This window comes from Panulirus ornatus, chromosome 56 (assembly GCF_036320965.1).
Source record: "Panulirus ornatus isolate Po-2019 chromosome 56, ASM3632096v1, whole genome shotgun sequence".
NCBI classification, from domain to species: Eukaryota; Metazoa; Arthropoda; class Malacostraca; order Decapoda; family Palinuridae; genus Panulirus; species Panulirus ornatus.
The window spans coordinates 16303503-16326458 of record NC_092279.1 but is presented as its reverse complement, the minus strand read 5'-3'; the positions used below and the strand labels follow the sequence as shown (position 1 = coordinate 16326458).

General features: G+C 39.4%; 1 protein-coding gene across 2 annotated transcripts in view; it reads left to right on the top strand.

Moving 5' to 3' along the window:
- Nemp (Nuclear envelope integral membrane protein) overlaps positions 1 to 13598 on the top strand; it is an 88287-nt gene extending 74689 nt beyond the window's left edge. Inside the window, exons 9-10 of one of the 2 annotated variants that reach the window (XM_071693950.1) lie at positions 2303 to 2371; positions 13017 to 13598. In XM_071693950.1, coding sequence (XP_071550051.1) covers positions 2303 to 2371; positions 13017 to 13164 — 217 coding nt within the window. In that variant the 3' untranslated portion in view covers positions 13165 to 13598. The remainder of the gene's footprint in view (positions 1 to 2302; positions 2372 to 13016) is intronic. The other variant, XM_071693951.1, reaches the window with a different exon arrangement.
- Positions 13599 to 22956: the final 9358 nt, after the last annotated feature.

Sequence of the window (22956 nt, the reverse complement as noted above, 5' to 3'; positions counted from 1 at the left end):
CAGTGTAAACAGATTTTGACACCTTTGCATTACTGACAGTGCCACCCTGGTGACAGATCCACAAATTAATGACAGCAGATTCAAAATGTGCCAGACCATGGGAGTTGCTGGACTATAGTGTGCCAGATTAGAGAGGTACATCCTGTACCAGAATTAAGAAAGAGAAGTTAAAGGGAAAGGCTGAAGGCTTTAAATTTGCCCGCATTGGAAGAGAGAAGAGTTAGAGGTGACCTTATCACAATCTTAAAGTTTTTAAAACCGACAAAATAGACACTGAAGAGTTCTTCAAGAGATGTACAGATAGAACAACCAGAGGACATAACAGGAAATTCAGTAAGAAACCTGTTAAAAGAGGTGGAGATAAATATTTCTACTGTATTAGAGTGGTATATGATGGGAACAGAATGACTGAGAATGTGGGTGATACGGACAGCATACATGAATTTTAGAGGTAGTATGATAATATATTGTTCAAGCGATGGATATCCGTAGATAGAATCTCACTTTGCCTAGCTTAAACACACTCAGACTTGATCAAATTTAGGTCTGTTAATTGACTCAACATTCTCTTCTATTGGAACTTACTTCAGGGGAATAGATGCTACTCTCATGTGGCTAAAAGTCGAATTAGGTTGGCTAAGGTTGTGTATCCTGTATAAGGAAGCACTGAAAATGCACAGAGAGTTAGTTTGCCACATAGTTAAATGAATTAGTTAAATGAATTAGCACTTCTTGTTGTGACATGGCACAAAATTTTATGGCTGATTATTATCACTAGCAAAACATATGTTTATGATGTGCAGATGCTAACCAATGAGAAGATGAAAATCAAGAGTGGCAACCATATTTCATATTGCATTTACCCTCTGGCCACTTGTCTTTCTCTTGGTTCCCAAGCCTGAAGAGAAGTATCAGCTCCAGTCCAACAAATATGGAGTGAGAATATTTTCTTTTTTTCCCCTCTTCCCTGTCACCGTGAAGCCCTAGCATTCTGACAAAATCTTTTTTTGCCTGAACTTGCAAAACCTTAAACAAGTCACTGTCACTAAGGATGAGTACAGCCGGAATGATTGTGTGGCAGTTGATGGACTTTTGCACAGCCATGGAGTTATGCAGAGAACATTGGTTGACAGTTACTCTAAATAAAAGTAAGACATTAAGTCTGGCAGGGGGAGAGATGGGTTAGATGGAAGTGGAGCATTTTAGATACCTGTGAATGGATATGGGAGTGGATGGAACCATAGGAGCTGAAGCAAGGGAACTAAGGTTCTGGGTGCTTTGAGGCTTGTATGGAAAGAAAGGGCACTGTGTATGAAGGCCAAGGTGGTTATGTTTGATGGAAGAGTGGCCCCAGTGGTGCTGTATGGTTTCAAGGCATGTAGCCTACATATAAAAGTACAGAAAAGGATGGATGTGTTTGAATTTAGATGGTTGGGGACAGTATGTGGTGAGAAGATTTGGTTGAGTTGGAAATTAATGGGTAAAAGAGAGGTATGGTAGTGAGAAGGTTATGGTTGAGAGGACTGGACAGGAGGTGCTAAATAAGTATGGATGTAATGGAGAGAATGAGAGAGGAGAGATTGATTGACTGAGAGAGCCTCCATATGAAAAAGTGAGGGAACATAGAGAAGAGGGAGACTGAAGACAAGGTTGAAGTATGAAATGAAAGATTTTTGAGTTATTGATGCCTGAACATGGAGGATGTACGTTGTGCATGGTTTGGCAAATATTTCATGCAATATTTGGGCAACATGCTGTTATTGGACTAAACGAGAGCATATGAAGTAGTTATAGGAACCATGGAATGGTCTGTTGCGCGTGGCTATAAATAAGAGGCTACGATTTGGTGCCATGTACATGACAGCTAAAGAGCAGATGTGAGCAAGTGAGGCTGTTCTTCATCTGTTCCTGATACTACCTTGCTTTGCAGAAAACAGAACAAGTATGGAGGGGAAAAAAGCATTTGTCTGGTCATTGCTGTCTCAGACTTATCAGTTAGCATGAACTTCCTTGAGTAGCTTGATGGATTGGGTAGATAAGTGGCAGCACAGTCCGTGGAGAATAGAAAAAGCCTCCATGTTTAAGATTATTTGCATTTTAGTTAATGTTTTATAATTTCTCATGCTACAGTATTTTATCTCTTACCTTTTTTGTAATAAGCATCAGCTAGTCATATAACTTGAAAATATCTTGTTTATACCTCTCCATACAAGTTTTGGGACAGTATATACATTACAAGAACCTTTCATTCTAATTGAAAGTTACAGATGTTGCTAAGTGGTAATAGCATTTGTATCCTCAGATTTGTGGAGTTTGTTGGGATTCCTCAAAAGAGGCAGAGTACCACACCAAACAGAGCCCACAGGGAGAGGTAAGCCGTTTATGGTTTTCCTTTCTCTGGGACTGGGCTTCCTAAACATTGTTTGTCCTTGCAGGAACTGACAATTAATGTATTCTAAAGGACAGGAAATTGGGTAGAAAACTGGGTTTTGCTGGTTTATGATATGTATAATATCTTAAAGATATGAAAAAATGGAAAGAATATAAACATAATGTAGAAAGTAATCACAGTGCTGTGGGATACCTTGCATGCATTTCATGTCTTTTACCTTGTTTCCTTATACCTTGCAGGCTGTCCTATATCATATTTTCCAGACACATTAGTCTCACCATTTATATAACTCATCGTTATTTACACAATTAGGAAAATGTCTTAATGAAATGGTGGTTGTAAGTAATCCCAAATTCAAGATGAGTTTATAAATATTGAGCCATAAGCATCATTTAGTAAAACTGATTGGAAATATTGGCCTTTAAGTTACCAGACAGCTGAAAATGGTTTTCCTGTGGGATCATATGCTGCTGGTAGAGTCATAGATAAGTCAGTTTGAGAGAAGTATAACTGTTTGCTACTGTTATCTTGTCGTGTGTGTAACTACAGGTTAATAGATTTTTTATACCTTTTAGCTTTTTGGTTTTGTTCAAGCAAACTGATTTGAGATTTTGAAAAGTTTTACTTAATCTTTTTATTGGCCTTTAAGTCACCAGACAGCTGAAAATGGTTTTCCTGTAGGATCATGTGCTGCTGTTATCTTGTCATGTGTGTAACTACAGGTTAATAGATTTTTGATACCTTTTAGCTTTTTGGTTTTGTTCAAGCAAACTGATTTGAGGTTTTGAAAAGTTTTAATTAATTTTCTTATTGGCCTCTAAATCACCAGACAGCTGAAATTGGTTTTCCTGTAGGATCATGTGCTGCTGGTAGAGTCATAGATAAGTCAGTTTGAGAGAAGTATAACTGTTTGCTACCGTTATCTTGTCGTGTGTGTAACTATAGGTTAATAGACTTTTGATAACTTTTAGCTTTTTGGTTTTGTTCAAGCGAATTGATTTGAGACTTCGAAAAGTTTTAATTAATTTTTTTTACAATTTACACTATGTTAAAGAAGGACTGTAACAAATTACATTATCCCTTTCATTACTCAACTTTCTGCTGTATGTGTTCCTGTGTAAAAAAAAAAAAAAGTCCAAAAATAGTTTTCTCTCAGAATATATCTATATATTGTTGTGGATGAATGTTGAGTTGACAGGGATAGGCCCTGGTTGGCTACATGGATCTTCATTAGTAAACTCTTGTTTATCCATGACTTTTACCGAACCCTCAATACAATGGCTTTTTTCAAGATCCCCATTACAGCTCAGCTCTCAGTATAACATAATACGGTGGCAGTGTTAATTCATGTTTCACACCGAGCATATGGTTCCTCATTGTTATGAGTGAGACACTGGTGTCACTTTGTGTACAAGTTGCCTAGTGTTACATGTCTTGGGCAGTTGAGCTGAATATAGTATTTGTTTTTCTATGATTTATTGTCTTATCAAGGGTATCATGTATGCAAGTACTCCTCAGAAGGTTAAAGCTAGTGGTAAGAGGAAGCATGATAACTGAGATTTGTAAGTGACTTTAGAAATATGACAAACATAGATGCATAATGATATAGGTTCATCCACCATATATGACTTATAAAGTAGAGGGAAAAGTTAGTGAAGCTGTATGATGAGTCTGCAGCAAAAACCATGAGAAATACCTGTAGACCAGGTACTGTATGAAGGTGTAAGTTAATATGGTATGATGGATGTGTATCACAGAGTCTGAATGTTCATAGTAACAAAGCTGATGATATTTCCGGTTTCAGTTACAGTAATGATTTTCTTTTCTTTATGATTATTAAAAACCGTTATTAATGATGGTGTTGGATGTTGGCCTAAGCTGCAGCCCCTGAAAAGATGGGAGGCTTTTTGAGCACAAACCATGGTACTTTTGTGTGATATGCTTGATATCATAACCATTATTTGTTAAAAACATAACCTAGATATTTATATTCACTCACAAAATCAAAGTTGACACCAACAAGGCTGACTGATGATTGTGGGTTTGCCACTCTCCTACCTACTTGAAATTTCATACATTTTATCTTAGTATTTGAACGTATTTTTCGCAGTGATATGAATGTATGACTGGTATTGACTAGATACTGTAAACTGGACAGTGAGGGACAAATTACCACAATATCTTCAGCATAGATGAGGTGGTCAACAATGTTCTCATTAACTGAACACCCAACCTTGATCACATTCAGTTTATTAGAGAGTCCATCCATATAAATGTTAAACAAGTATAGAAACAATACTCCTCCCTGGACCATACATCGTAAATAGTTGTGACACAGCATTCCCCAACTTTACACACAACTGTTGGGATCGTTCCCATGCACATAGTATATTTATATGTACAGATACACCTTTATTTGACAGGATAGTGAATAACTCTTCACAACAGACCTTGTCAAATGCTTTACTCATGTCCATGAAGCAGGCATATATGAGTGTGTTTTTACTATTATGTAATGATGTAAAATGTATGAGAGCATATCCATCCATCTCAGTTCGTAATTCACTTTTTTAGGCAAAGTGTGTTGAGATGTATGCATATACCCCTTGCACGGGATTAATATAACACATTTCAAGAATTTCAGAATCAAAGAAGACATTGCTATAGGCTGATAATTGCTCAGCATTGATATGTCTTTATTCTTATCTTTAAGTAGTAGAACAATAATAGTTTTAGATAAAATATCTGGTACACATGAATGGTTAAGACAAGATGTAAATAACAGACTAAGCAGGACATGCAGAGTTTGGTGAGCATACACCAAATGCTGTGTTACAACACAGCATTTGGTGTATGACCTGGACTGCTCAACCTGTTGACCATTGCAATAGCTGCTCTGATATCGTTCACAGTAACTGAGACACTTTGGATGACTCATCATGTCCCTCCACACCAGCATAGGGTCATTGAACAAGGCACTGTATTGTGTCCTCCACAACTTGGCAATATTATCAGTGCCAGTGATACCATCCATGGTATCGGGTATTGCTCCATAACTCTTCTTTTTGTTGATGATTTCATGCCAGAGTTTTCTGGGGTCACCTTTTACACATTTTCTTATATATGTATATTTCATATTTCTATATGCATCATTTACATATTAACATGTCATTTACACAGACAGAACATTATTTACGTGAATGTAAAAATTAATTTCACCAAAAATATTAACAATATGAAAATTTTTTTTGTTGCTGTAAAAATAACAGTACTTGCTGCATTAATCTGGCTTCCCACTCACACTTTCTTTGATAGTTTATAGGTATTATCATTATTATTATACTTAATCACCGTCTCCCGCGTTGATGAGGTAACGTAAGGAAACACGAAAGAATGGCCCAACCCACCCACATACACATGTATATACATATGCCCACACATGCACATATACATACCTATACACAAAACTTTCCATGGTTTACCCCAGACACTTCACATGCCCTGGTTCAATCTATTGACAGCACATCCACCTTGATATACCACATCCTTCGAATTCACTCTATTCCTTGCACTCCTTTCACCCTCCTGTATGTTCAGGCCAATCGGTCAAAAACTTTTTTACCTTATCCTTCCACCTCCAATTTGGTCTCCCACTTCTCCTCATTCCCTCTACCTCTGACACATATATCCTCTTTGTCAATCTTTCCTCACTCATTCTCTCCATGTGACCAAACCATTTCAACAAACCCTCTTCTTCTCCCTCAACCACACTCTTTTTATTACCACACATCTCTCTTACCCTTTCATTACTTACTCGATCAAACCACCTCACACCACATATTTTCCTCAAACATTTCATTTCCAACACATCCACCCGCCTCCGCAAAACCCTATCTATAGCCCATGCCTCACAACCATATAACATTGTTGGAACCACTATTCCTTCAAACATACCCATTTTTGCCCTCCGAGATAACGTTCTCACCTTCCACACATTCTTCAACGCTCCCAGAACCTTCGCCCCCTCCCCCACCCTGTGACTCACTTCTGCTTCCATGGTTCCATCCAATGCTAAATCCACTCCCAGATATCTAAAACACTTCACTTCCTTCAGTTTTTCCCATTCAAACTTACCTCCCAGTTGACTTGTCCCTCAGCCCTACTGAACCTAATAACCTTGCTCTTATTCACATTTACCCTCAGCTTTCTTCTTTCACACACTTTACCAAACTCAGTCACCAACTTCTGCAGTTTCTCACCTGAATCAGCCACCAGCGCTGTATCATCAGTGAACAACAACCGACTTTTCCCAAGCCCTCTCATCTACAATAGACCCTCCTTTGCCCCTCCTTCCAAAACTCTTGCATCCTCCTCCCTAACCACCCCATCCATAAACAAATTAAATAACCATGGAGACATTATGCACTCCTGCTGCGTTGTTAGTTTGCTATGAATAAGATGTGGAATCATACATCAGCTGGGAAGTCAGATGAGGGCACAAAGGTATAGAGCTACAGATTTGGTTAGGCACACTGAACTATGTCCAGCTACAAATGTGGCTTGGCACAGAGAAAGAGTTAAGGGAAAGATTTACTGTATTTCATCAGGAAGTTCATTCAGCATTTTTTAAACCCACATTAGCTTAAAAATAAGTAATTTCTCATGCCAATGCCCTACCCTATCATCAAATACATTCAAGTCCTTTAAAATATTCATCCCTTTCCCTCTTCACCTTTATATCTTCCCCACTTGCTACCCCTCACTGATGCTTCCATTTGGCCTCTTGTCCTCCTCATTCCTTTCACCTTCCAAAACATTTTGTTTTTCTCCTTGAAGTTTGCTGATACTCTCCCACCCCCACATCTTTCATCCCCTGCACCTTCTTGACATCCTGCTGCTTTCGTTTATATATCTCCCAATCACTCTCATGCCTTCCCTGCAAGTACTGTACTGCTCAGCCTCCTATCTTTCCTCTTTCAGTAGGAACTACATCTTCCTCATCCATCTGTCACTGGTATTTTTTGAATCAGGGGACCTTACCTTGTTCTCCATTTAGTAGGTTCACTGAACTTGTCCTTCAGAATAGTATGCTACAACTGTGAGCTGTTAGTTATGAAGTGTCTTGTGAAAGAATCACTTCCTTTGCATAAGTGACTACTATTTGTAAATGTTGCAGAACTCAGTGGATATCATATTTGTAAATTTTTTGTTTATCTGTTGATGCCTTTCATTGCCTTTACATTTTAACCTTTCACTTCCAAGTACAAAAACTTTTCATTTTGTATGTGAAAACCTGTAGTTTATATTCTTCATCATTTGTTACATGCTAGGTTACCTTGCAAAAACAGTTTGTTAGGCTTCTCTTGGGAGTTGGGTATCCAAACCCTTTTTGATATCCTTGGGAGTTGGGTATCAAACCCTTTTTGATATCCTCTAGAACTGGAGCTGGGAACCTCAGTTTAGCAAATATTTCCCAAACATGTGCATATAGCCTTATGCAAAGTGTTGTGGTGTACTTGAACTACTTTCTCTGAATGCTGTACAGTCAATGACATGTCAGGAATTAAAGATGTGTTTAAGAGTATGAGAGTTTTAAGCATGTTTAGAAAAAGAAGTGGACAGGCCTATGCGAGACAAGATTGAGGAGTTGTGGGCCATCTTGGGTAGAGTGCAGTTTGTGAAATAGGCTTGAATGATGATACAGATTGTGTAAGAGGTGTTGGAATTTTAAAATATGATGAGTGGTTTAAAAAAAGTATTTGATGACAAGGGTGTCAGCTGAAAATTATTTGATGAAGTATTCCAGTGTGAGATGATAATGTCAGTGAACCACATAATGATGAAGAGGAGGTTAAAGATAACCTTCTGGAAAGAGCTGAATCGGTGGAGAATGTAGATCCAGAGAAAAAAGGGTTATGGGAGACTTGAATAGTTTGGTTGTGGACATAGTTGGAGTGATAGGCAGGTATGAAGTACCATTTATAAATGAAAATGGTGATAGTATTCATGGATTGACCCTATCAGTGAGTATGAGTTTTGCAAATACATGCTGTACTTCAGATATAAAAAATATTCATAAATATACATGATATAGATAGAAGAAATACTGGGCAGACAAGGGCATGATATGTGGTTGGTAAAATCATTTGTGTGCATGAAGTGCAGTGAAGATTAAATTTATCATAGTATATAGTAGTACTGTGTTGTTGTAAGCATCTTTTATTGTTGATGAATTAGGACTATAGATGTGAAAAATCCAGAAGGATAAAAGTAGAGAATTTGTGGAATGAAGTAAAAGTTAATTTCTAAGAAATGTAAGATATAAAGCTAAGAAAAACTGAAAATGAATGTGAGTTTGAGATGATATAGAAACAGTTTAAGACGGCATTAATAGAGGCTGTCAGTAGTGTGTTACACTGTAGGCAAATGTTGCAGTGAATTGATGTAATGAAGATTTAACATGTTCTTTATGGAGAAAAGTTTGGAGAAAGAAACCAGATCTGCCCTGAAAATAATGTTGCCTGGAGGGCAATGAGCCTAGAATAAAAAATGTTGTGGGAAAAAATTAAAAAAGGTGTTATATGTAAATAAAAGGGAAATAGTTGAGTCTTGGGAGAAAAATGAAGGAAAATTTAAAGAGATACAGCAACAATGATTAGTTTTTACCAAAGGTGAATTTTCATTCCAAAGGAGTCCATCATTTCCCTCTTCCTGCATGGAGTGTATCCTTAAAGGTGCAAGAACTCTATAAAGGAGGTTCTGGGTTTACTTAATAATGATATGCATGCTTTTATATATATATATATATATTCTCTTTTTTTTTCTCAAACTATTCGCCATTTCCCGCATTAGCGAGGTAGCATTAAGAACAGAGGACTGGGCCTTTGAGGGAATACCCTCACCTGGCCCAATTCTCTGTTCCTTCTTTTGGAAAAAAAAAAAAAAAAAAGAGAGAGAGAGGGGAGGATTTCCAGCCCCCCGCTCCCTCCCCTTTTAGTCGCCTTCTATGACATGCAGGGAATACGTGGGAAGTATTCTTAATCCCCTATCCCCAGGGATAATATATATATATATATATATATATATATATATATATATATATATATATATATATATATTTATATAAAAAAAAAAATATATATATATATATATATATATATATATATATATATATATATATATATATATATATATATATATTATATTTTATTATTATATTATAATTATTATACTTTGTTGCTGTCTCCCGCGTTTGCGAGGTAGCGCAAGGAAACAGACGAAAGAAATGGCCCAACCCCCCCCCATACACATGTATATACATACGTCCACACACGCAAATATACATACCTACACAGCTTTCCATGGTTTACCCCAGACGCTTCACATGCCTTGCTTCAATCCACTGACAGCACGTCAACCCCGGTATACCACATCGCTCCAATTCACTCTATTCCTTGCCCTCCTTTCACCCCCCTGCATGTTCAGGCCCCGATCACACAAAATCTTTTTCACTCCATCTTTCCACCTCCAATTTGGTCTCCCTCTTCTCCTTGTTCCCTCCACCTCCGACACATATATCCTCTTGGTCAATCTTTCCTCACTCATCCTCTCCATGTGCCCAAACCACTTCAAAACACCCTCTTCTGCTCTCTCAACCACGCTCTTTTTATTTCCACACATCTCTCTTACCCTTACGTTACTCACTCGATCAAACCACCTCACACCACACATTGTCCTCAAACATCTCATTTCCAGCACATCCATCCTCCTGCGCACAACTCTATCCATAGCCCACGCCTCGCAACCATACAACATTGTTGGAACCACTATTCCTTCAAACATACCCATTTTTGCTTTCCGAGATAATGTTCTCGACTTCCACACATTTTTCAAGGCCCCCAGGATTTTCGCCCCCTCCCCCACCCTATGATCCACTTCCGCTTCCATGGTTCCATCCGCTGCCAGATCCACTCCCAGATATCTAAAACACTTCACTTCCTCCAGTTTCTCTCCATTCAAACTCACCTCCCAATTGACTTGACCCTCAACCCTACTGTACCTAATAACCTTGCTCTTATTCACATTTACTCTTAACTTTCTTCTTCCACACACTTTTCCAAACTCAGTCACCAGCTTCTGCAGTTTCTCACATGAATCAGCCACCAGCGCTGTATCATCAGCGAACAACAACTGACTCACTTCCCAAGCTCTCTCATCCCCAACAGACTTCATACTTGCCCCTCTTTCCAAAACTCTTGCATTCACCTCCCTAACAACCCCATCCATAAACAAATTAAACAACCATGGAGACATCACACACCCCTGCCGCAAACCTACATTCACTGAGAACCAATCACTTTGCTCTCTTCCTACACGTACACATGCCTTACATCCTCGATAAAAACTTTTCACTGCTTCTAACAACTTTCCTCCCACACCATATATTCTTAATACCTTCCACAGAGCATCTCTATCAACTCTATCATATGCCTTCTCCAGATCCATAAATGCTACATACAAATCCATATGCTTTTCTAAGTATTTCTCACATACATTCTTCAAAGCAAACACCTGATCCACACATCCTCTACCACTTCTGAAACCACACTGCTCTTCCCCAATCTGATGCTCTGTACATGCCTTCACCCTCTCAATCAATACCCTCCCATATAATTTACCAGGAATACTCAACAAACTTATACCTCTGTAATTTGAGCACTCACTCTTATCCCCTTTGCCTTTGTACAATGGCACTATGCACGCATTCCGCCAATCCTCAGGCACCTCACCATGAGTCAAACATACATTAAATAACCTTACCAAACAGTCAACAATACAGTCACCCCCTTTTTTAACAAATTCCACTGCAATACCATCCAAACCTGCTGCCTTGCCGGCTTTCATAATTATATATATATATATATATATATATATATATATATATATATATATATATATATATACGTGTAGGAAGAGAGGAAAGTGATTGGTTCTCAGTGAATGTAGGTTTGCAGCAGGGGTGTGTGATGTCTCCATGGTTGTTTAATTTGTTTATGGATGGGGTTGTTAGGGAGGTGAATGCAAGAGTTTTGGAAAGAGGGGCAAGTATGAAGTCTGTTGGGGATGAGAGAGCTTGGGAAGTGAGTCAGTTGTTGTTCGCTGATGATACAGCGCTGGTGGCTGATTCACGTGAGAAACTGCAGAAGCTGGTGACTGAGTTTGGTAAAGTGTGTGAAAGAAGAAAGTTAAGAGTAAATGTGAATAAGAGCAAGGTTATTAGGTACAGTAGGGTTGAGGGTCAAGTCAATTGGGAGGTGAGTTTGAATGGAGAAAAACTGGAGGAAGTGAAATGTTTTAGATATCTGGGAGTGGATCTGGCAGCGGATGGAACCATGGAAGCGGAAGTGGATCATAGGGTGGGGGAGGGGGCGAAAATTCTGGGAGCCTTGAAGAATGTGTGGAAGTCGAGAACATTATCTCGGAAAGCAAAATTGGGTATGTTTGAAGGAATAGTGGTTCCAACAATGTTGTATGGTTGCGAGGCGTGGGCTATGGATAGAGTTGTGCGCAGGAGGATGGATGTGCTGGAAATGAGATGTTTGAGGACAATGTGTTGTGTGAGGTGGTTTGATCGAGTAAGTAACGTAAGGGTAAGAGAGATGTGTGGAAATAAAAAGAGCGTGGTTGAGAGAGCAGAAGAGGGTGTTTTGAAATGGTTTGGGCACATGGAGAGAATGAGTGAGGAAAGATTGACCAAGAGGATATATGTGTCGGAGGTGGAGGGAACGAGGAGAAGAGGGAGACCAAATTGGAGGTGGAAAGATGGAGTGAAAAAGATTTTGTGTGATCGGGGCCTGAACATGCAGGAGGGTGAAAGGAGGGCAAGGAATAGAGTGAATTGGAGCGATGTGGTATACCGGGGTTGACGTGCTGTCAGTGGATTGAATCGGGGCATGTGAAGCGTCTGGGGTAAACCATGGAAAGCTGTGTAGGTATGTATATTTGCGTGTGTGGACGTATGTATATACATGTGTATGGGGGTGGGTTGGGCCATTTCTTTCGTCTGTTTCCTTGCGCTACCTCGCAAACGCGGGAGACAGCGACAAAGCAAAAGAAATATATATATATATATATATATATATATATATATATATATATTTTTTTTTTTTTTTCAAACTATTCGCCATTTCCTGGGGATAGGGGAGAAAGAATACTTCCCACGTATTCCCTGCGTGTCGTAGAAGGCGACTAAAAGGGGAGGGAGTGGGGGGCTGGAAATCCTCCCTTCTCATTATTTTTTTTTTAATTTTCCAGAAGGAACAGAGGAGGCCAAGTGAGGATTTCCCTCAAAGGCTCAGTCCTCTGTTCTTAACGCTACCTCACTAACGTGGGAAATGGTGAATAGTATGGAATATATATATATATATATATATATATATATATATATATATATATATATATATATATATATATATATATGCTTCTTTACTAGTGTAATAACTTGGTTATTTTTTCCCCTAGTCTGCCCATCCTTAACAATTTGTAAAAACATTTTTGAATAATTGGGATGTTAAGTCTTAAGTCCTAGAAATCAATCTCATCTTACTTTCATCTCTCCATAAAGGTTTGCAGAGTTTGTAGAGGGTGGTTCTCACTTGGATGATGAAGCTATCCTGGCTTATGAAAGTAATCACTTGACACCCAGCCAGTATGAGGATGAGGATGAAGATGAATTGTATCTCACTACAGATGATGAAGAGGAGGAATCGTAAGGACTGTGTAAACTTGTCAGAGAGGGAGCAGTACTTAAATATTCAACTTAATTATTCAAGTTGATATGCACATTTCAGGGAAGGGAGTACATAATTTATTTTCCTTCACTTATCATGAAATAAGTTCAACATGCCATTTTGGTTAAATTAATTTTTTAGGCTTAGCCTTCATTTCATGAAGTGTACATTTCCCAATCATTACATAGAATTTGTATAAATATTTCCTACCTCATCTTTGCTGAGATTCCATGTTATTGCTTGAAATGCTTTCATTTGCTAAGTGGCTGTGTAGTTCTTTCTTATTTTGCTGGAGTCTTACAAGAGTGTGCATCATGTGTTTTTATTCGTATTCTGTGTGACCATGCTGTGTAAATATTCATTATCAATCTGTAACTTAAAAAAAAAGTCATGATTTTCATAACTTTTGAAGACAATGTATTTTTTTATTTATACCAAGCAGAAGGGAAAGTCTGGGTTTTTAAACAGAGCAAAACAGGTGAGCAAGGATTGCTGCTGGCTTGGAAGCACGGTTTTTAGACAGAGCAAAACGGGTGAGCAAGGATTGCTGCTGGCTTGGAAGCACATTCCCTGAGAACACAAGGAGGTAAGACATTGGAGCCATATGCCTTTACCACCTGGATCTGGGAAAGCATCTGGAAGAACATGTCATTTTTTCACATCATTAAATTTAAGCACATTGAAGAAAAATACATGATTATGTTTTTGAATAGATTGCATTGTAATTCAAATGAGTCAGATTACATTTTTTTCTCCCAAGTTTCAGTGTATAGAGTCTATCTTTAAAAAAAAAAAAGTCAGGTCGTATTTACTTTTATTATATGTCTGTAGAAGATTTAACAAAATTATGTTTAAAGCTTTTTTTTTATTATACATGTTATATACTAACATCAAGCTATGCTCATAAGGGGCAACAAATTTTAAAGCTTTTATTCGCTTTTGTTAGACAAAAAAAGGTACTCTGTTCATACAAGAGAGGTCATTAACTTGAAGGGCAAAAATGGGTGTATGTTTGAAAGTATAGTAGTCCTTACAATGTTGTATGGATGGGAGGCATGGGCTTATAGATGAGAATGTACAGAAAAGTATGTGAAGAAGGTTGATAAGTAAATTATGAATGGGTAAAAGAGTGGTAATAAGAAGAGCATGTTTGAGGGAGCTGAAGAAGGTGTGGTGAAATGGTTTATGCATACAGATAGAATGAGCGAGGAGAGGTTGGCAAAAAGGATCTATGTATCATTAGGGGAGGGGACAAGGAGAAGGGGGAAACCCATAGGAGATGGAAGGATGAAGTTAATAAGAATCCAAGTTCTCAGAGTTTGAAAATGTAGGAGGGTGAAAGGCACGCATGGATTAAATTTAATTGGAGTAATATCATATACAGGGAATGATATGCTGTCAATGGACAAGGGCAGCCAAGGGAAACCATGGAAAGGTGCGTGGGGCCTCATGTGGATAGGGGGCTGTGATTTCGGTGCATTACACATGACAGCCAGAGAATGGACATGAGCCCTTTCTTCTTCTGTTCCTGGTGCTGCCTAACCAATGCAGGAATTGATGAACAAGTATGAAAATATATCCCTGAGGTAGGGGAGAAAGAATTCTAACCCAAAATTCCCTGCATTTCTTAGAAGGCAGCTTAAAGAGAGGTGGGAGATGGGAGGCTGGAAATCCTCCCTTTCTTACATTTCAAATTCTAAAAGAGCAAACAGGCTTAGGTGTCTGAATGTGAGTGGATGTAACCAAGATGAGAAGAAAGGAGAGATAGGTATTATGTTTGAGGAAAGAAACCTAGATGTTCGAACTTTAAGTGAAACAAAACTCAAGGATAAGGAGGAAGAATTTTTTGGGAATGTCATATGGATAAAGTCAAGGAGTGGTGTTAGGTTAAAAGCAAAGGAAGGGATAGTACTACTGCTGAAGCAGTTGTGTGAATGAGTGTAAGGAAATGAGTTCCAGACTATTGTGGATAAAAATGTAAGTGGATTACAAGAAATATGATGTTTTGTGCTTATGCACGTAGTTGTGAGAAGAAAGATGAATATAGGCAGGTGTTTGGGATAGCAAATGAGTGAATGAATCAGCAGTTAAGTTGCTAGAGATTAGATATTAGTGATGGGTGATTTAAATGCAAGAGTGAGTAATGTGGCACTTGTGGGTACAATAGAGGACATGAGGCATTCAGAAGTGAATAGAAATAGTGAACAAGTTGCAGAGTTGTGTTGAAAAAGGAATGGCAATTGGGAATGCCAGGTTTAAAAAGTGGGTCATACATAAGTATAAGTGGCTGAGTAGAAAAGATGGCGAAAGGGCATTATTGGATCACATACTAATTGACAGGCATGCAAGAGAAATACTCTCAGATGTGAATGTGCAGAAAGAGGCAACTGGTAGGACCAATGATAATTACCTGGTGTAGATTTGTAAAGCTTTTCCGAAGACAAAATTATATGAGAGAAGAGGGTGGTGAAAGTAAGTGAGCTTGAAAAAAGAAATCTGTGTGAAGAAATACCAGAGTGCTTGAGTGTAGAAAGGGAAATTGAGAATATATGAAGCTAGGGGAGTAGATGAGGAATGGGATGCAGTGCTGGAATGTGCATGATATTGTGTTGCATGTTTGAGGTGGGCAGGTGAGAAAGAGTGGTGAGTGGTTGGATGACAAAGGTGCTAGTGAAGGAGAAAATAGAGGTGTATGGCTGGTACTTAAGGGAAGGTGTGCCTATGATTGGTAGAAGAGAGAATGTGGCAAGTCAGGAGGAAGGTGTAGGGGCTAATAAAGAAGAAAATGAAGATTGAGGTAAGTGAGTACCAGCAAGCTTCATAGCGAATAAGATGTTTTGGAAGGAGGTTAACGGTTGGGGAAATCAAAGAACAAATGGAAACATTGGTGCAGGGATTAACTGGGGAAGTGGTACACACAGTAATGACCTGGGTCAAGGTAACCTGAGGTGTGCGATTGAATGGAGAAATTTGGAGGGAGTAGTGTATTAGATACCTTGCATTGAACATGGCAGCAAATGGATGTAGAAGAGTCATAGGGTGGGTGAGTGGGTAAAGGTTCTGGGAGCATAGAGGAATGTGTGGAAAGAGAGATCATTATCTGGGAGGGTGAAAATGGATATATCTGAAGGTATAGCAGTTCCAACGACATTGTATGGATGTAAGGCATGGGCTATAAATGAGAATGTGTGGAGGGTGCATTTGTTGGATATAATGTGGTGCAAGGAGGGTTGCTCATGTAATAGAAGGGTAAGAGAGAAGTGTGGTAATAAAAATAGTATGGTTAACAGCTGAAGAGGGTGTGCTGAAATGAACAGAATGAGTGACAAAAGGTTGACAAAGAGGATGTGTCAAAAGTGAAGGGAATAAGGTCGAGGTCAAATTGGAGATAGAAAGATGGAGTAAAAAAGATTTTGAATGCTTGGAGCCTAAGCATTCAGTAGGGTGAATGGCATGCATGGGATGGAGTGAATTGGAGCAATGTGGCTTAAAGGGGGCAACATGTCACTGGACTGAACCAATCTATATGAAGCAGCTAGGAGAAACCAGGGAAAGGCCCATGGGGCTTGGTTGAGGATAGGGGGCTATAGCTTCAGGGGATTACCCATGATAACTGGAGAATGGATATGAGCCAGTGAGGCCACTTCTTGAGATGTAACAGAATTTGGCTTCAAATGTTGTTACAAAGGGGTTTACTGTACAATGGGTAACCTAAGCCTGAGAACTGAACCCAGGACTATCACATGGTACTACTCATCAAGAAAACTAGGGATCACAATAAACATATAATTTCTTCTGTATCATCATTCATAAAAATATATATACATTTATGAAAAGGAATAAGATGTGCATTGTAACCAGCTTTCTTCAGACAATACAGTATAAATGATGTATGTGGTTGGTGAAAGTTTGGGCATTTTTCAGTGCTTATATCTTTTTTACCAATTAATCAGTTTCACTTGTAAGTTAAGCTGTCTGGCATATCAGGTAGATTGATTTTCATTCAACAGTGCCTTATAGCTAAAGTCTGCAAAGTAAACAATATGCAACAGCACTTTTTTATAGTCTTATATACAGTCTCCATATACTAATCACAATTCTGCTATAAGCATACTGAACAACCTACCTATGTACAGAAGTGAATATTAATTTATAATGTCAGTGTACTGCTTTCAGATTTCCCTATATCACACAATTTGCAGCATGAAATGATGGCTTTGTTGTAAACCTTTTGCAGCTGCTATAATTACTAATTCTCTATAATCTTCCTTTACTCTGATCTTCCATGAGGCTACATCCATGCATTTCCTTTCCATGTAATCCCTTTAATTTTAGCTCTGCTTTTAGTATTTTGGTTGCTAAATACTCAAAATGTTAAGAATTCTTTATAATTCTACTCACCATGAAATAAAAGCAGCTACCAAATGGCTGCACTAATAAATCAGAATATGAGAAAATCATAAAGGTAACTTTAACCCTTTTGCTGTGATGTTCAGATGAATCTGAACAAACACTTATAACCCATCACTGCAAAATTCAGATTAACCCCAAGGCTCCCAAAAAATGTTTACTGCAATGTGTAGGAATGTTCCTAGGACCCTGAAACAGTTACTTATATATGTTGGTATCACTGTTGTTTGGTGTACTGGGTTTTGATCATCATGTGATAGATTCAACCTTTAACCATTCATGGTATTAACTGATTTTATTGCAATATATGTGTTACATGTAATGTTATTATTATTATTATTATTATTACTTTGAGTGATCGGGGCCTGAACATGCAGGAGGGTGAAAGGCATGCAAGAAATAGAGTGAATTGGAACGATGTGGTATACCGGGGTTGACATGCTGTCAATGGATTGAACCAGGGCATGTGAAGCATCTGGGGTAAACCATGGAAAGTTCTGTGGGGCCTGGATGTGGAAAGGGAGCTGTGGTTTCGGTGCATTATTACATGACAGCTAGAGACTGAGTGTGAATGAATGGGGCCTTTGTTGTCTTTTCCTAGCGCTACCTCACACACATGAGGGGGGAGGGGGTTGTTATTCCATGTGTGGCGAGGTGGCGATGGGAATAAATAAAGGCAGACAGTATAAATTATGTACATGTGTATATATGTATATGTCCGTGTGTGTACATGTATACATTGAGATGTATAGGTATGTATATTTGCGTGTGTGGACATGTATGTGTATGTATATACATGTTTGCGTGTGTGGACGTGTATGTGGGTGGGTTGGGCCATTCTTTCATCTGTTTCCTTGAGCTACCTCGCTAACTCAGGAGACAGCGACAAAGCAAAATAAATAAATAAATAAATTATTATTATTATTATATTTAATCAGTTTCCCGCATCAGCGAGGAAGCATTAGGAAACACGAAGAATGGCCCATCCACTCATATACACACACACACACATATATATATATATTCTTTCTTTCTTTTAAACTATTTGCCATTTCCCGCGTTGGCGAGGTAGCGTTAAGAACAGAGGACTGGGCCTTTTTTGGAATATCCTCACCTGGCCCCCTCTGTTCCTTCTTTTGGAAAATTAAAAAAAAAAAACGAGAGGGGAGGATTTCCAGCCCCCCGCTCCCTCCCCTTTTAGTCGCCTTCTACGACACGCAGGGAATACGTGGGAAGTATTCTTAATCCCCTATCCCCAGGGATAATATATATATATATATATATATATATATATATATATATATATATATATATATTATCCCTGGGGATAGGGGATTAAGAATACTTCCCACGTATTCCCTGCGTGTCGTAGAAGGCGACTAAAAGGGGAGGGAGCGGGGGGCTGGAAATCCTCCCCTCTCGGTTTTTTTTTTTAATTTTCCAAAAGAAGGAACAGAGAATTGGGCCAGGTGAAAAAGGCCCAGTCCTCTGTTCTTAACGCTACCTCGCTAATGCGGGAAATGGCGAATAGTTTGAAAATATATATATATATATATATATATATATATATATATATATATATATATATATATATATATATATATATATATATATATATATATGCATAAATGCCCATACATGCACACATACATATATTTATTTATTATACTTAATCACTGTCTCCCACATTAGTGCAAGGAAACAGAAGAAAGAATAGCACAACCCACCCATATACGCATGTATATACATAAGTGCACATATACATCACTATACATTTCAATGTATACATACATGTGATGTGAGAAGGAGATGGAGTGCGTATTTTGAAGGTTTGTTGAATGTGTTTGATGATAGAGTGGCAGATATAGGGTGTTTTGGTCGAGGTGGTGTGCAAAGTGAGAGGGTTAGGGAAAATGATTTGGTAAACAGAGAAGAGGTAGTGAAAGCTTTGCGGAAGATGAAAGCTGGCAAGGCAGCAGGTTTGGATGGTATTACAGTGGAATTTATTAAAAAAGGGGGTGACTGTATTGTTGACTGGTTGGTAAGGTTATTTAATGTATGTATGACTCATGGTGAGGTGCCTGAGGATTGGCGGAATGCGTGCATAGTGCCATTGTACAAAGGCAAAGGGGATAAGAGTGAGTGCTCAAATTACAGAGGTATAAGTTTGTTGATTATTCCTGGTAAATTATATGGGAGGGTATTGATTGAGAGGGTGAAGGCATGTACAGAGCATCAGATTGGGGAAGAGTAGTGTGGTTTCAGAAGTGGTAGAGGATGTGTGGATCAGGTGTTTGCTTTGAAGAATGTATGTGAGAAATACTTAGAAAAGCAAATGGATTTGTATGTAGCATTTATGGATCTGGAGAAGGCATATGATAGAGTTGATAGAGATGCTCTGTGGAAAGTATTAAGAATATATGTTGTGGGAGGAAAGTTGTTAGAAGCAGTGAAAAGTTTTTATCGAGGATGTAAGGCATGTGTACATGTAGGAAGAGAGGAAAGTGATTGGTTCTCAGTGAATGTAGGTTTGCGGCAGGGGTGTGTGATGTCTCCATGGTTGTTTAATTTGTTTATGGATGGGGTTGTTAGGGAGGTAAATGCAACAGTTTTGGAAAGAGGGGCAAGTATGAAGTCTGTTGGGGATGAGAGAGCTTGGGAAGTGAGTCAGTTGTTGTTCGCTGATGATACAGCGCTGGTGGCTGATTCATGTGAGAAACTGCAGAAGCTGGTGACTGAGTTTGGTAAAGTGTGTGGAAGAAGAAAGTTAAGAGTAAATGTGAATAAGAGCAAGGTTATTAGGTACAGTAGGGTTGAGGGTCAAGTCAATTGGGAGGTGAGTTTGAATGGAGAAAAACTGGAGGAAGTGAAGTGTTTTAGATATCTGGGAGTGGATCTGGCAGTGGATGGAACCATGGAAGCGGAAGTGGATCATAGGGTGGGGGAGGGGGCGAAAATTCTGGGGGCCTTGAAGAATGTGTGGAAGTCGAGAACATTATCTCGGAAAGCAAAAATGGGTATGTTTGAAGGAATAGTGGTTCCAACAATGTTGTATGGTTGCGAGGCGTGGGCTATGGATAGAGTTGTGCGCAGGAGGATGGATGTGCTGGAAATGAGATGTTTGAGGACAATGTGTGGTGTGAGGTGGTTTGATCGAGTGAGTAACGTAAGGGTAAGAGAGATGTGTGGAAATAAAAAGAGCGTGGTTGAGAGAGCAGAAGAGGGTGTTTTGAAGTGGTTTGGGCACATGGAGAGAATGAGTGAGGAAAGATTGGCCAAGAGGATATATGTGTCGGAGGTGGAGGGAACGAGGAGAAGAGGGAGACCAAATTGGAGGTGGAAAGATGGAGTGAAAAAGATTTTGTGTGATCGGGGCCTGAACATGCAGGAGGGTGAAAGGAGGGCAAGGAATAGAGTGAATTGGAGCGATGTGGTATACCGTGGTTGACGTGCTGTCAGTGGATTGAATCAGGGCATGTGAAGCGTCTGGGGTAAACCATGGAAAGCTGTGTAGGTATGTATATTTGCGTGTGTGGACGTATGTATATACATGTTTATGGGGGTGGGTTGGGCCATTTCTTTCGTCAGTTTCCTTGCGCTACCTCGCAAACGCGGGAGACAGTGACAAAAAAAAAAAAATATATGTATTTTTTTTTTTTTTTATTATACTTTGTCGCTGTCTCCCGCGTTTGCGAGGTAGCGCAAGGAAACAGACGAAAGAAATGGCCCAACCCCCCCCATACACATGTATATACATACGTCCACACACGCAAATATACATACCTACACAGCTTTCCATGGTTTACCCCAGACGCTTCACATGCCCTGATTCAATCCACTGACAGCACGTCAACCACGGTATACCACATCGCTCCAATTCACTCTATTCCTTGCCCTCCTTTCACCCTCCTGCATGTTCAGGCCCCGATCACACAAAATCTTTTTCACTCCATCTTTCCACCTCCAATTTGGTCTCCCACTTCTCCTCGTTCCCTCCACCTCCGACACATATATCCTCTTGGTCAATCTTTCCTCACTCATTCTCTCCATGTGCCCAAACCATTTCAAAACACCCTCTTCTGCTCTCTCAACCACGCTCTTTTTATTTCCACACATCTCTTTTACCCTTACGTTACTTACTCGATCAAACCACCTCACACCACACATTGTCCTCAAACATCTGATTTCCAGCCCATCCATCCTCCTGCGCACAACTCTATCCATAGCCCACGCCTTGCAACCATACAACATTGTTGGAACCACTATTCCTTCAAACATACCCATTTTTGCTTTCTGAGATAATGTTCTCGACTTCCACACATTCTTCAAGGCCCCCAGAATTTTCGCCCCCTCCCCCACCCTATGATCCACTTCCGCTTCCATGGTTCCATCCGCTGCCAGATCCACTCCCAGATATCTAAAACACTTTACTTCCTCCAGTTTTTCTCCATTCAAACTTACCTCCCAATTGACTTGACCCTCAACCCTACTGTACCTAATAACCTTGCTCTTATTCACATTTACTCTTAACTTTCTTCTTTCACACACTTTACCAAACTCAGTCACCAGCTTCTGCAGTTTCTCACATGAATCAGCCACCAGCGCTGTATCATCAGCGAACAACAACTGACTCACTTCCCAAGCTCTCTCATCCCCAACAGACTTCATACTTGCCCCTCTTTCCAAAACTCTTGCATTCACCTCCCTAACAACCCCATCCATAAACAAATTAAACAACCATGGAGACATCACACACCCCTTCCGCAAACCTACATTCACTACACAGACATATACATATATACACTCATACTTCATCCATTCCTGTCGCCACCCCGCCACACATGAAATAGCATGAAGTAGTGCTGGGAAAAGACAAAAAAAGCCACATTCGTTCATACTCAGTCTCTAGCTGTCATGTATAATGCACCCAAACCACAGCTCCATTTCCTCATCCAGGCCCCACAAAACTTTCCATGGTGTACCCCAGATGCTTCACATGCCCTGGTTCAATCCATTGGCAGCATGTCCACCCCGGTATACCACATCCTTCCAATTCACTCTATTCCTTGCAATCCTTCACCCTCCGTATGTTCAGGCCATGATCGCTCAAAATCTTTTTCACCCCATCCTTCCACCTCCAGTTTGGTCTTCCACTTCTCCTTCTTCCCTCCACCTCTGAGACATATATCCTCTTTGTCAATCTTTCCTCACTCATTCTCTCTGTATGTCCAAACCATTTCAACACATCCCCTTCTGCTCTGTCAACCACAGTCTTTTTAGTTCCACACATCTCTTACCCTTTGATTACTTACTCGATCAAACCACCTCACACCACAGTGTCCTCAAACATTTCCAACACATCCA